Raw genomic sequence first — 15,607 nt, 5'->3', positions numbered from 1 at the left:
GGTACATATCTTTTTCTTTGAATCAAAAAAAATTGTTAAGTAATTCTATGTCATTATAATGTCTATTACTGAACTTCTGCCAAAAATACTTAAATCATAAATATACCATTTTCTTTGAGCTATAACGAACATTTTGTTATCAAAAGAATAATTAGCTTTCTATGATTTAGCAAAAGAAAGAAGGAGGTTTGAATCATTTGTCATGGCATTGATCTTAGAAGTTTCCTCTATGTAATTCTTTCCATTTGTGTGAAGAGGTGATAGGTCTCATGTTGCAGCAGAAATGAGCTAATCCAGGACTGATAGTTGTACAGCACACACATTATGTTATTTTTAAACTGTTTGACTGTTAGACTGAAAAATATTTAAACAGAATGACAGGACCAGAACAGCTGTGACAGCATAGGAAGTTTCAAGTTTTGCCCTTTTTTTTGTTTTGGTTTGGTTTTCTTTTCTTGAAGACCTTGATATTTTCCTGCTAGCATGTTTATGTCGTGCTCCCTGAAGTCAAACTGTAAGACATCCCCTTCCTTTGTCTGATGGTTGTTTCAAACTTAAGGAATATTTGAATTTGGGTGCCATGAAGGGCAGACTGATGTCTGCTGCCATCCCAACTGGGGGCTTGGTGCTGGGTACAAGCACTTGAGAGGAGAGGATGGGGTGGGGTGACCAGGGGAACACAGTGGGATTAGCAAGGCAAATGCTAAAGAGAAGGATGTGCAGAAATTGAGCTGAAGTAATGGCTTGGAAAGTTGGAAACTTTACAACTTGGAAATTGAGAATAAGGCACAGAAATAACAAAAGAATTACAATAAGGCTGAGCAAGATTTGTCCAGTCATCTCTTGGTGGTGATAAAACAGAGGAGTCTTATTTTTGGACAGGCTTTCAAGAGAGGTTGATGAGCCAAGGCTGGCAGTTTTTGAGGCATTTGGACAGTGCCCTTTAACAACTTGCTTTAACTTGGTCATCCTGGAATTGGTCAGGCAGTGGGACTGGATGGTTGTAGGTTCCTTCCAACTGAAACAATCTGTTCTGTTCTGCTTTGCTCTCTGTGTATAAAAATGGGAGGTTTTAAATTGCAGCTGTGCTTTAAAGTATTTACACTTTTTAAAAAACTTTCAGATATGCTCCTGATGTCCAAATGACCTGATGTTTGGCCAGGCCCTTTTCGAAGGCTTCATAAATCTGCAGAAATGCCTCTGTTTGGGGTATTTTGACACATCTGCTAATGATGAGTTTGATCCCAGGTCAAAGTAGTGATGAATTAGTTTTGCTGACTCACTGATCTGATTGGAAGCCCTGAGTCCATGCTTGGCATCGTATTATGCCAGAACTAACATCCCTCCACTCTGAGAGCTCCTGTCTGCCTGCAGAGGAGCTGGTAGATACATCAGAAATGTATTATGGATCAGAAGGTGTAAACATTACACCCAGTTTTGCACTGGATGCAGTAATTCTGCTGAAGTCAGTGGAGGCAACCTGTGTTTTCACTGAGGTAAGTGGAAACAGAAACATCCATTTCACTTAAAACAAGGTACAGCCACTTCATGTCATTTTTTAACTTTACATTTTGCAGATACTGCATATAAACCTGGTTTATGTCTTTTCTAAGTGGCAGTTGGTATAAACAGAGTATCACTGTGTAGAATGAAACATGTGAGAAGTTCTCCTTGGAAATGAAGGGAAGCAGTTGTTATAAACTGTTCAAATTAAAGTGCTTGAGGTGTCACATATTTAGCTTCAGTGCTAAAAACTTGACATACCTGGTACAGGGAAGCAACTAAAGCATTTGTATGGATTAAAGTAAGTATACTTCCATCATTTCCTCTGGGAATCTATTAAGGGGAGTGTTTTTCTCAGCCTAGAGGATATTTTATTTCCTTATCCTCAGTGGCAGTTGTGCAGTACAAATAACAGCAATAACATCACTATATTATCTACTTCTCTGAATTAAGTTATCTCACACTTCAATGAACAAGGATAAATTGATTTTAACTGGACAGGATGTTTTTTCATGTTCCATGAGCTTTAAAGAGCTAATGCCTTTTCTTTGTTTTCCTTAGCAAGCTGGAAGACTTGCCAGTCAGTATTTTTTGCCTATTTAGAAATGATGTTGCTGACTTTGAAGGCTTGAGGCCAGAGAACTGCTGCTGGAGTTCCCTCACTCTGCTCTGCCTGGTACCTCAGTGACCACTGACTGCACTCACACAGCCTGGATTCCATAGGTCCAGCATTGCTGTCAGTTCTCACAGGGTGTTGGTTGAAGTATGCCAGAATAACAAGTCCTGAAGGTATTATACCTCATTAGTTTTATGGGCTTTTGGCAGTATTTGAAGTTTTTTTTCTGAAGGGGTAGATAGAACATGTTTATTATCATGAAACTGGAAGAACAGCTAAAATGCTTTAGCTGTGTTTGGAAGAGCACCTCTTGCAATTCTTTCACTGAATTCAAATTAGAAAAGATCATAGAATCATAGAATTGGCTGGGTTAGAAGGGACCTCAGAGATCATCAAGTCCAACCCTTGATCCACTCCCCCCGTGGTTCCCAGCCCATGGCACTCAGTGCCACATCCAGGCTCTTTGGAAATATCTCCAGACACGGAGAATCCACTACTTCCCTGGGCAGCCCATTCCAATGCCTGATCACCCTCTCCAGAAAGAAATTCTTTCTCATCTCCAACCTAAACCTCCCCTGGCACAACTTGAGACCCTGCCCTCTTGTCTTGCTGAGAGTTGCTTGGGAAAAGAGCCCAACCCCCCCCTGGCTCCAACCTCCTTTCAGGGAGTTGGAGAGAGTGATGAGGTCTCCCCTGAGCCGCCTCTTCTCCAGCCTCAACACCCCCAGCTCCCTCAGCCTCTCCTCATAGGATCTGTGCTGGATCCCTTCACCAGCTCAGTTGCCTCCTTTGGATGACTTGTTGCTAGTAGAGATGATGTGAGGAACCTTCACAACATAAAGGTAGCTTTTATAGATGAATTGGCATATTTTTCAAGATCTTTTTTCTCTTTCAAAAGCTGCCTTTTCCTCTTTCCAGCTTCCAAGGAATTGTGCTGAGGCAGAATGAGACCTGAACTTGTGTGAAAAACTGCTCTTCACAAGTGTCTTAACTTAGCTCAATGTTTAACCTCATGCAGCTTGCCTACCTAAATTCTACTAGAGCATTGGTTTCCTGAATCAGGATTTAGCAAATTATTTCTGAGGTTATGCTGATTTTGGAACTTAGACTTCACTACTGCAGGACGGAGGTCTTTCTGATTCTGCTGTTTATTTTTCCACAGGATTTCCCTGTGAAGTGGCACAATTTTGAAAAGGGCAGAGCTCCCCACTTCCAAAAAGAGGTTATAGTGCTTGTTATTAAACCAAACATGGGAGTCTAATTCACAGTGTTAGATTTCCTGAATTTCTGGTGGAGTGCAGGGAAGGCTGCAGATGTTTCTGGATTCAGAACATCCAGAACTGCTTGTGCAGGCCAAAAGTGGTCTCAGGGATATTGCAGGGCAGAGATGCTGTAATTCTAGAAATGTGCTTTTTTTTGATTTTGTACAAAAGCTTCAGTTTTAGAAATCATATATTGTTAATGAGAAGCTTAATTTCTCATCTATTTCAGTGGATGTCCAGAGTCAAAATAAAAGTTGGAAGTCACAATGTCTTAATGCAATAAATACAGAGACTTATAAAGATTTTATAGAAGAATTTTTTATGTACTGATTGTGCTCAATACAAAACTAAGTTAAATAAAGCCTAACTGGGAGATCAGATTGATACTCTGACTGGTTTTAACATTTGTTATGGTGTACTTGAGCTTCGAAGTCACAGTTATTCCTCACCATGGGTTGTTTGCTGCAGTAAAACTCCTCTTCTGTGGAGTTTGTAGCACTGAGTGTTCCATCCATGCTGGCAGAGATATTGCTGCTCCCTAACAGAATGTCCAACTGGTGTCTTCTGTTACTATAAAAAAGGTTAGACCAATCTTCATAAAAATTTGCATGTGATTACTAGAAAACAACATAAATCTTTGCTGAAAGTTCATCTTGGATTCCTCTCTTTTATTTTTCACAAGTAGCATGTGCAAAGTTTTGAGTTCAATTTTATTAAATATTGGGAAAATGATCAAAGATTTCACATCAACTTTACAGAGTAACGATGGGGAAATAAAAAATACATTTAAAAGTATTTCTAAGATGTGTTGTTTTTGTGCTTTTGTATTTTATGCTACTTTTTTTCAGAATATGTAGTTCAGTAATTTGAAACCTTCAAATCTTAAACCATTTTAGCAGGGTGTATGTGACCAAAAAAAAAAAAAAAAAGAGTGGTTATGTTGAGCAATCCATGAAGTTTTTAAAGATATAAATCAGACGAGCTGCTTAGTAGAGCCTTCCCTGCTGGCACTATAATTGTATTTGGTTTCCTGTATAGCCAAAAATGCTTTTCTGTGTTCAGATTTTAAGTTATATTAAGTAAAATTCTAGCTTCTGCTTCATCCACTGATTCTCAGCTTTTGTGGCAGCTGAAAAATCAACATTTTCTTTTCTGATTCAACTGTCTTCCTTTAGAGAGTCTGATTGTAGGAATGTGAGGATCCATGGGGCTTTGGACAGTCTGTCTGATTATAGGAGTGCAGGAATTGAGGAGGTTTGGGCAGATATTCATCATTTGAAGATGGTACTTATCTGAAGTAGTGAATTTAGAGGCCTTGTTCTCTAGGAGGACCACTGTATGCATTGGAGATGGCCACAGGGATCCTAGGTGAGTTGAATGGTGCAAATTCATTGTGGTTGAGAGGCCCATGTTGCCTTCTACATCTCAGGACAAATCTGGGCCCTAATCCTTGCTCCTTATTGTTGATTTGTATTGTTCCAGTTGGAACATAAGTGCCCTGAAGCTAATTCATTCCAGCCTCCACTTGGAAGATCTTGAGCTATTTATTACCTTCTATCCTACCACTGAATTCTTGAGACTGTGAAAATATTTTAACATGCTGAATAGATTGACTGGCTGGCTGGCTGGCTGAAGAGTATCTAATTCAAACCAGTGACAAAAATGTCAAGTTCAGACAGACTTCAAGGTAGGAATAAATGTCAGGACTGATGCATACTTAGAGCCAAATTTCAGAGATACAGTGTGACCTTCAAACTACTCATGCTATGAGAGCTTTGCTCGTAGAGCAGGCAGTCCCAAAAAAAAGGAAATGTGGACCAGACTGTGGAAGAACTGACAAAACCAAATCCCACATATAAACCCATCAACAAGTTCCTTGGGAGGCTGAAACCAGAGAATGCTGATAGGAGGGAAAAGCTTTCTAGTTCTCTCAGCTCTGTTTTTTCTCAGACTTTTACAAATTGATGGACACTTAATTTTTATTTCTGTGTGTTTTCAGAATTGGTTGAGATCTTTCCAGTTTTGTCTTCTGGCACTGCTGAAAACCAAACTGTTGATAAAGGTTGCTGGGTTCTTGACATGAATTAGGTGCCTTTCATTATCAAAAATGTATGTGTGTGTAAAAACTACTGAGAACCTGGATTGGTTTGGGTTTTTTTTTCCTCCTCAGTTTGTATGTATCCTTCAGGGAAGGTGTATTGTAGGGTAAAAGATTGGAAACAATGTGCAGAAGGTTAGAATTAAGGCATTTGAGTTTAATCCCCCACCCTCTCCCCTCACTGAAATGTGTTGCATTACAGCTTTTTGCACTAGCAGTGAAATTTCTTTTTCTAAAAAAATGAAATAACTGATTTTTATTTTTTTTAATTTCCTGTCTCTTCTTTGTTCTCATATTCACAATTTTGAAGTGATACAGAATGCAGATTCATCTCTCTTGGGACACTTAAATGGATTTGTTACTTTGATACTTGTGATATGATGGAAGACATAAGGGAGAGCTTTAGGGTAAAGTTTGCTTTGATTTCCTAAAGAAAACATTCTGCTACTGCAGTTGTTAAATAATCAGAATCTGGAGTCTAATCTCTGATATAATACTTCTCTTTTTACCTCCTCTAAATGTTACAAGCCTATAGCAGGAAAACACACACAAGAAATACCATTTGTTACGATCCGAGTTATTATTTATATTTATATTATTTATATTTATATTATTGCGAGGAAAATTCAGCCACTGACGACGCTTGAATTGACAAGTAACCAGACTGCTGGATTTAAAATTAGTTACAAAAGTTTATTTCTAAACAGGGAAAGCCGGTTATACTAGCAACAAGGCCTTTTGTATAAAGTAATCACCTTAATCGATGGTCGTTAAGAGTAACAAAGGGAGAAACAAAAGAGAGAAAATATCACTGTCCGCTCAGGGCCAGGTTCCTCGGGCTGATGCTTATGGGTTTCGCTGTTGAGTTCGCTGCTCTGTGTTTCTGTAGCTGGAACTCGGGGTGACGAGTTGAGGATGCGTCGAGCCGAAGAAGCGCGCACACACTTTTCCCGTCTTTTCCTAGGGATATTTATCCCCCAAAAGAAAGGGGGGGGTCACTTCATTCAAGATGGGCCTGATACATACATATCTCCAGGATTCCTGAGATGAGTCAGTTCTTGTCTTTGTGTCCTGGAACCCTGCTAGGTTTGGGCGACCAGGTGTCTGTCAGGTATTCCTTGAGATAAACATATGGTAATTACCAGCCGGGTGAAGGAAAAAAAAAACCTGGTCCGAGAGACATATCATTTTATAGAAATAAATACAGCAAGTTTGCTGATCCTGTGGAAGTTCTGAACACTACCGATTTTGGAAGTCTGTGGAGTTGTCCTATCACTGCAAAAGGGACATTTGTGTTACCTTTCATTTTTCATAGATCTTTGCTGTGAAAATCACTGAATAAACATATATAGTTCTTATTAATTCAGCATAGTTCAGTTATGTGACCTTCATTTGGGTATTGTTCCAAAAATCTAAAAGGACCCATTCAGTCTTCATCTTGTGAAAATACCAAAGGACCAGTTCAAAACACAGATGGAAAGATAATTTTTAAGACTTATTACATGAGCACTGGTCAGTGTTGCTTCTTAGCAGACTTCTTGTTTGTTCTAACCACTATTTAGTATCTGCAAATATGACTTTAAGTATATTGTTTTCCTTCTTTTGTGGTAAAAGCACAGCATAAACAGCAAGCCAAGTAGACAGCCTCTTGGTACAGAAAGCTTAATTTTACTGGATGGAGTAATTCTTCCATTGTAAATACTTGACTCTTTAAATACTGGAAACTCTCCAAGAATTAGAAAGACTTGTTAAGGCATGGATGTTACAAAGACCACTTTTAGCAGCTTACAGAGAAAAAAAAAAGATGTAAAACATGCTAAAATCATACAGTCTATTCCCTTTGCATGCATCTATTCTTTTGGTTTCAGTGGTAGGTTAATTCATCCTCATTAGTAGATAAAAGCTCTGAAAAACACTAGAAGAATGGGGCTTGCTATTGGCTTTTACTAGGAGCATTCAACTCCAAAAAAGAAAAAAAAAAAAGATTTTCAGCAGTATAGTCAGCTTTCAATTATCCAGCACAATGAGGTTGGTATGGGCTAGCTCACATAAAGCAAAACCACAGCTAATTCAATTCATGTGTATTAGACTATAAAGCCATAGTTAGTATATTTACTTTCATAACATTTGTTATGAGATTTCCTTTCAGCAGCAGATGAAAACAAAAAAAAAAGGGTAGGTAGAGTGCAGCCTGATACAAGGAGTTTTTACCCTGCATTCCATTCTTTGTGGCACTGTTGTAGGCAGAGATTGTCAGGACAATGTGATGCCATGGCAGTACACACCTTCCTCGTTTCACATCCAACAGTGTAGAGACTTGATAGTAAAATTTCCTATAGTACAGGGAACACTGTTTGTATAGACTGTTGTGTTTTGGTATAAAGGTCAAATAGCTATAAAAAGGAATGTTGTGTTTTTCATAAAGTGAATGGCCCAGTGAAAAGCAGTAAGAATGTAATAAACTGAGGGAGGGACACCGGAGTTTTGTTACAGCAGTTCAAACAAATTCAACTTTTTTCTCCCAGCACTATTGCTTTTCCAACTTTCCTCATATTACTGTCCTGCTTACAGCATGGAAACTGGAGGTGTTGGGATGTAGGGAAGTGGGGAGCAGGGAATTGGATGGCACCCATGCACTGTGTGCCTCAAAATTTAAGTATGCTGTTGAAAATATTAAAATAGATCAGAAATGTTGTAATGAACATTTTTTTTTCCTGTCTGCATAAAAAGACAAAACAAAAAGCAAAAAACAGTTTTTCATGTAGTAACATTTATGTCTTTGTTAACCTTCTAGGCTTTCAGGTAAAGAGCCTGTATATGAAAGCAAACACTTTGTACTGTTATTATATTGTCTACATAACTAGAATTCTATTTATCTATATTCCTAGCACTCCATAAACCATGTAATTCCATGTCACATGGGTGTTCTGTTATAAACTCTTGCCTGGTTGCACCTTTGGATAGGCTTCAGACTTACACGTATTTCAGAAAAAATAACTGTCAGTCATATGTGGCTGTGTAGGTGAATGTACCAAACAATGATTACTATTACTACAACTTGAACATAGATTTGATCATTGGGATGTATTTGTATGGAAGGTTGGTGAGAGAGATCCCTTATATACCCCTGCCCTTACCTGTGGGTCTTTTGATGGTATCTGCAGTGATGGAAATATTATGCAACTCTGTTCTGAAAAAGGAGCTGTCTGTAGAGTCTTGTGAGCTGTTACAGAAAAGAAACAAGATTTGTAAAGGAACACCAGATAGAAAAGCAGATACAGCTACTGAGCCAGCAGCCTGCCATGGCTGCATACCCAGTGGCAGAATGAGTGGGAAAGCTCTGAAATTAATACAGATGTACTGTAAATACTGACTTGGAGTTTACAGTTTCCCCCATCAGGTTAAAGATTATTTATGGGCTATCTATACTGCTGCTGAAAAAAAGTGGTTTTGCTCTTCTCTTTGTGTTTGGTGCCTTGGTTTCCTATATCCTCCTTTGTGGTAACACCACAAAGTGGTGTGGTTTGTGGTTATTGAATCAGGGATGATATCCAGCTGAAAACTAAGTTAACAAAAAAAAAAGCATTTCAACTTCATGAATGTTATTGTTAGCATAGCATGGGGTGAGGTGGCAGAAATTACTCCATGGTGGCAGCAGCACCAATTTAAATTTCTTGAAGCTTATTTTGACACTGCATTATAAATATTCACATAGAAAAAGCTTCGTTACCAATTCCTTGAGCACTCACTGGTTTGCTGTTCCAGGTTTAAATAATTTATTGAAGAAGACCCTGAAATGATATGTGGCAATCCAGCCAGTCCATCACCAGCAGCAGTTTTGTCTGTGTGATTCTTCTGTACTGTTTTTTCTGAGATGGACAGTGAGCTTTTGGTTTAGGGAAGGTAGCAGTGGTGTAGGCAGTGTGTGATCATCTCCTGTATAACCATAATCATATCATTATCTCTGTTAATGTAATGATGTTTTCATGGTTTTTTTTCTTTTTTCAGTGTTTTACGTTTGCTCTATTTGGGTTCACTTGCATGTACACATCACTGGAACACAGATTTTCTAAACCACTTGGCATGCATGCTCTTTGCACATGATTAATTCCATTGAGCTATTTCTTTACAATTAAGTGCATTTTTGTTCTCTGGCAAACCTGCCTGCACTGAGGAAATCACATCCTAGGTTCTCCAAATGCATTTCACATATTCCAAACAGCTCAAGACTTTCTTTTGAAGATTTTCTTTCATTCAGAAATGAGATTAAATGCAATGCATTCTAGCCTGGCTTTTCTCCCTACTGTTGTTTTCTTTTGGGATTACTGTTTGGTCATTGTTCTGTTCAGGCCATACTCAACTGCCTTTGTAATTAATATGGAGCTAATAACCCTGCAGGGACTGATCATCTCTGCTCTGCTTTTCTAGGTTTGTTTTGACTCCTTCAGCTCTCACTGACTTTTTGGGGGGAGTTTTTGACATTTAGCACTCCTGAAACAAGTGTATCTCAGTTATGAACAAGCTGCTAATGTCTTAGATCATAGCTATTAATATTAGGATTATTCTGACTAAAATCTAGGTGTCTGTGCTGAGGTGGGTCACTCCAGGACCTCTTTAGTGACAGTGAAGTTCTATTATATTCCAGGAGTTAACATGCAGGGTGTTTCACCTTAAAGTGATGCTTGTGTTTGGTCAGACGGTTCATGCCAGGACAAAAGTGGGAGTAGATCACCTGTTGAATTTTGATTAGATCTCTAATTTCATTTGCTTGGAGAGTTGGCTTAAGTGTCTGTACAGAATTGAGTGCATAAAATTTGGGTTTTAAATTCAGGTTTTATCTGTGGAAATTGAGGTTGCCAGACATAAGAGTTTTAGGAGCTACAACCAATTGGAAATCAAGAGGAGCACCTTTAAAATATAACTGCTTAGCTGCATGTGACATAAATGGAAACAATTTTAAACATTAGAACTATACAAGAATATTAATATTACCAGTACAGCATGTTAGGAAATCAACTGCTGATAAGATCAGTGTTTTCATCACTGTTTGAAGACTGGCAGTAATTGTGAGGTTTCTTTATTCTGCCTTTGAAGACCAGGCTGTGCTCTCTTTCCTGTGTTGCTCTTGGAAGCAGGCACAGTCCCTGTCTTAATTTTGAACATTCTGTTTGACAAGTTCAGTCTCTTGTTTGGATAGGAACTTGGTCTTGTAAGAAAAGAAAGGGCCAGTTTACCTTCCATAATCCAGATTCTGGTTTACTTCACCACTGTGTTTACCACAAGGTTGCTTAAATCTGCAAAGACCAATTTGTATAGTTCTTGGCTGTCACTAGTCAAGAGGATGATATTTATAGCCACTCCCTTCTCAGTCCCTACTGCATTTTCTTTCCAACCTCTTAAGGTATGTACCACTGGGTAGCAAATCCACAGTGCTCTGGTAGTATTTAAAATAAATTGCATCTTACTTGTCTTTTGTCCAAGCTTGGTTAAGACTTAATTGACTTTGACAGAAATAAAAGATCAATGGAAGTTCCTACTTAATATATTCATAAGGAATATAAAATGGAATATCAATGCACAGCAATTCTAGAGTTAAGTTTAAGAACTTGAACTTTTAAAGGTTCTTCTCAATTTATTCCCTTTAATGTCAACATTGTCTTTATTCATAAAAGTGCCATTTCCAGATATCTCTGAATTTGGGATAAAATTTGAAGTGCTCTGCATGTGTTGCAGCTCATGATAGAAGAGGTCATGGAATATGCAGGAAGAAGTAGATGAATTTTGGGGGCTGTGATGTGCCAGAGGTGCTTGTTTAAACTGCAGTTTAAACACTAAGCACAAGCTGAATGTTAAGTGCTTGCATTTCTCAATACTTAAAATTGATGAAGGTTAAGTATAGGCACAAGTATTTGCAGGATGCTGGTTTTGCCTTTGATTAAGACTTATTTTCACCTTTCCCTAGGTGTTTACCTCCCATGGGCCTACAGTGATCATGCCAACCTGGTTCTGCTCTCGGGAATGGTTTTTTCACGTGGGAAAATTTGATGAGGGTGGAAAGGTGAGTGCTACAGATATGTAGTCCAGGAACCATCCCTTTGTATAGCAGCTTCTGAAAGCCCTGTACCTGTTATTAAGGTGCTCTGTGCAAAGGGATATCTGTAAAAACTGAGGTGTAAAATAATTTGGGTCATACTGTTATGAATAGTTATATATCTATGTGGGGTTTTATAAAATACTCTTGTGATTGAAGAACATACCTGACAAAAGTCAGCTCATAGCTCCATTCTGAACCACCTCTGAAAAATGAGGTAGATTTGATGAAAGAGATTGGAGGGAAGAAAGGTGCAAGATGGCAAAGAGATTGTAATGCATTCTGCTAAGAGTCAAGATTTTTATTCCTAAAATGAAGAAAGGAGGAGAGGAGATTACACAATGTGCCACAAAAATTCTATCATTAAATCCCATTTATCCACTTGTATCATATCCACTCCTCAGTCTTAGTGCTCAGGCTTGTCCCAAGAAGATGTTAAGTGGCTTTTCCTAAAGGATCAGAACTGAGAGGTTAAATGAAATGACTGTTATCTGAGAAGTGTATCTCCACTAGCAGTTGGGTGGCTTTTTTCATTATAGATTACCTTTCTGAGTAAAATCTGATTCCTTTAGGCTCACCGTTAGGCACGTTAATGGAATAAAATCCTGTCATGTCTATTGGCAATATTTATTGTGGTAGGATTAGAAATACTCTGGCAAACAGATAAATTCAGGTGCATTTGGATCTGTTCTGTATTTTGGATTGGAGACATTTTGCTTTCAGTGGAATTGGAGAATTTTAGGGCTGGAGTGGGTGGTTCTGAATATTTTTAAATCCTGTATTTAATAATATTCTAAAAAAAATAACTTCAAAGGCTAATTCCTGTTCACTTATTTGAACTGCAATGTATTAGAGCCTCTAAATGGAGCCATGCACTATGTGTACAGACATAAACACATATGTGTGTGTGTGTATGAGGATATGCAAATATTATTCTTTGGGCTGCCAACAAAATTATAATTTAAAGGGATGGCAAATAGAGAACAGAATAGTTTAGACAGTGAAAAGATTTGCCCCTAATTACATGGTGGGTGACTAGGAGAGCTGGGAATGTTGTGTGACTCCCACTACAATCCACATTCACTGACCCATACTCTTTATTCCTTTTTTATTATTATTCCCTATTATTGTATTTTCATTCTCTGAAGACTGTTTGACTTAGCTTCTTGAGCATTGTTAGTAAGCTCAAAAAAAGCAAGCAAGCACTCTAAAACATAGTACCAACAATAGAACAGCAAGGCTAATGATAAAGTTCAAGAGGTTAAGTTAAACAGACCATTGTTCTGCAATTTTGCTTTTAGTTTTGATTTGCTTATTTTTCTCTTTGTTCTTTTTTTGTTGTTTTTTTTTGCTGGGGGGGGAGGCTTTTCTTATTCAGATGTAATATACTGACAGTCTTAATCCTAATGATTTTTCAGCTGCAATGCCTGATATGTCCTTCTAGTTTTACCATTTACCAATGATGAGTTAAACTTTTTGTTTGTCTCCATTGTGAAGTGTTTAGCATGTCAAAACTCAAACTTGGGCCCATACAGAGCCTTCAAAATAATACCCTACAAACAAGGGTGATGACAGAACAAAACAATGAACATAAGCAGCAAAATCCAACTTTTGTCTTATGTGGGTTTAGAGGACACAAAATCAAATCCTAAATCTTTTGGCATTTATCACATTAAAGTATTTAATGTTGATCTAATGAATTCGTTTTCATTTGAAAAGAATTCTTTTGAGGCAAAGAAAGATTTTGTCTGTGTATCAGTAGAGCTGTTATGAACTAGTACTGAGTCCTCTTACAGATCTTATCTGTGTTTATATGTTCTGACTGCTAATTTTATCACTTCTATCACCATTTTGGGGATGGTATTTAGCAGTGCAGCCTTAGGTGTCATATTGCCACAAGTAAACATAGAAACAGGCCAACAAATCTCCACATTTCAGCCTCCTCCATTTGTTAAACTGTTTCCATGCCAAAAAGCTGCATTTCTCATTTGGAATTAAGTCCGAACACCTGTTCTTCATATTTCAGTCCTTAGAACAAATGGAAGATAATTCTTCCATGGAAAAAATTGTGATTTGATGTTTTATGTTAATAGTATGGGTGGACTGATAAAATAGAAATATATAAAATGTATATATAAATATATAAAATTCTTTTTATGTAGTCACTGTAGCAACGTCTATGCAAAATCCTAGAGTCTCTTCAGAAATGGTGGCAAGAGCCTGGCAGGTTTGCTTTATGCACTAAAATGAAATGGTAGAGACATTATTTGTGCAACGTCTTAAGTATTTAAAAATAGTTGATTTTACCAAGCTCTGATGGTGTGCTGAGACTGAGTACAATAAAAGTGGTTTAACTGTGTTTTAACTTCTCTCCACTGCCAGGAAGAGAGTCGTGTGAACCATGATCTGACTTGATTTTTTTGGAAACTGAAGAGCAATGATCTTCCTCTTATCCACCTGCTTCAGATAAGCAGCACAGTGCTTCCTTACTGAAAGAAGTAGGACTTTGCTAAACCCTTCACAAGTCACACTTGAAAATCTATGTGTGACATTATCCCCATGCTGGGTTTAGCTCTTGTGCTTTTTGGTGTCTTCTAACAGCTAACACCATTGTTGGAAAGTCATAACTGTATCCAAAAGTGTCACAAAGTTATGCTGAGGGAAAAATGCATTTGGTCTTGTATAATATGAAAAGCAGATGTCAGAGTTACATATCTGTTATAGCAGGGAACTTGGTGCGTGTGAAAGTTACTGCTTCAGACCTTTGACAGAGCCCTTCCAGTTTGCATCCAAACTCAACATTTTGTATTGTTTTGGCCTTGCATACTTCTACCTAAGTGGACAACAGATTTTCTTTGCTGTTAATGCCCAAATGGAGGTCACTGGGAAGGCACCTTATCTGTCTGTCTCCTCTGACATTCTGTCCTCCTGCTCTTGTCACTCGTGTGCAGTGGCACCAAGCTAAAGTAACCCCCCTTGTGACTTCAGAGAAGTGCTCAAAGAAATCTGGAGTACAGGCAGAGCTGTACCAGTGAGCATTGCTAAGGTGGTGAATTGTAGCATCCTGGCTTGATTCAAGCACTATTATTCTTGACATCACAATTGTAATATGCCACACTTGTTTCTCTCTCTAGAATTTTACCACACCTTGGCCCCAAATTTCCTGTCACCTCTGCATTTAACCTTCCTTTTGAAGTGTATGACAGCCTTAAAGCTCGAAACTAATCTCAAAGTGTAAACAAGGGGAAAATATTCTTAATGAGCCCCAGATGGAATAGCAAGTTATAAACCACATTGCCTTTCTGAATACAAACTGTGGCTCCAAGCAAAATGTCTGCAGATCCCTTTTGATCTATTTTTGTGATAAAAGGTCACAAAAAACATGAATTGAGAGGGTGTCAAAATATCCTTTGGTGCACAGGAGACAAAATGCTGAAAAGCTCTAAGATACTTTTGTAGGCTATCAGGTGCTAACTATTGCCTCTTCCCATTTTTCCTATTTTTCTCTGCCAGAGCACACAAATGTCATTCCCTCCAGAAAGGCAAGAAGTTACAGTAGTGCCTGAAAGGTACAGGGATAAGTAGGAGTTTGTTGGTTTTGAACATGAACTGAGATATGGTCAATCTGTCAAATAATCTATTAGGGACCTCTGGGAGAAAATCTGAAAACACAGGCACTAATGTCACTGGCTAGGTATAGTTAAAGCTGAACAGAGATCAATATTTGATCCAAAAAAGGAAACAAAAAGTGATGGAGTCAGTGATTAATTACACTCTATAAGCCATTTGAAAAATCACCCCATACCCCCTGTCAAATGACACTTTGTGCTAATCTGTTATTAAATATAATTTAGAATTTACCTCCCTTCCATTTGACTTCACTGTCATCTTTAACTGAATTTCTCTGTGCCAATACATTTTGGATGAAAGCAATCTCTTGAAGCTTCCTCTAACTTGTTTCCCAAACAATGAAGTGTTACAGTATTCATGTCTTATAACCACGGAAACATTCTGTAAAGGCATGATTTTTATGGGAG

The 15,607-nt window shown here is 38.1% G+C and overlaps 1 protein-coding gene across 5 annotated transcripts in view; it reads left to right on the top strand.

Annotated features, from left to right (window-relative positions):
* B3GNTL1 (UDP-GlcNAc:betaGal beta-1,3-N-acetylglucosaminyltransferase like 1) overlaps nt 1-15,607 on the top strand; it is a 100,379-nt gene that overhangs the window by 56,074 nt on the left and 28,698 nt on the right. For 4 of the 5 annotated variants that reach the window (XM_030461676.1, XM_030461674.1, XM_030461673.1 and 1 more), the window contains one exon: nt 11,442-11,537. The exons of the other annotated variant lie outside the window; for it this stretch is intronic. In XM_030461676.1, coding sequence (XP_030317536.1) covers nt 11,442-11,537 — 96 coding nt within the window. The remainder of the gene's footprint in view (nt 1-11,441; nt 11,538-15,607) is intronic. 5 annotated transcript variants of the gene reach the window in all.

Source organism: Calypte anna, chromosome 18 (assembly GCF_003957555.1).
Source record: "Calypte anna isolate BGI_N300 chromosome 18, bCalAnn1_v1.p, whole genome shotgun sequence".
Classification (NCBI taxonomy): domain Eukaryota; kingdom Metazoa; phylum Chordata; class Aves; order Apodiformes; family Trochilidae; genus Calypte; species Calypte anna.
The sequence above is the reverse complement of the archived record's forward strand: the minus strand, read 5'-3'. Positions and strand labels throughout refer to the sequence as shown.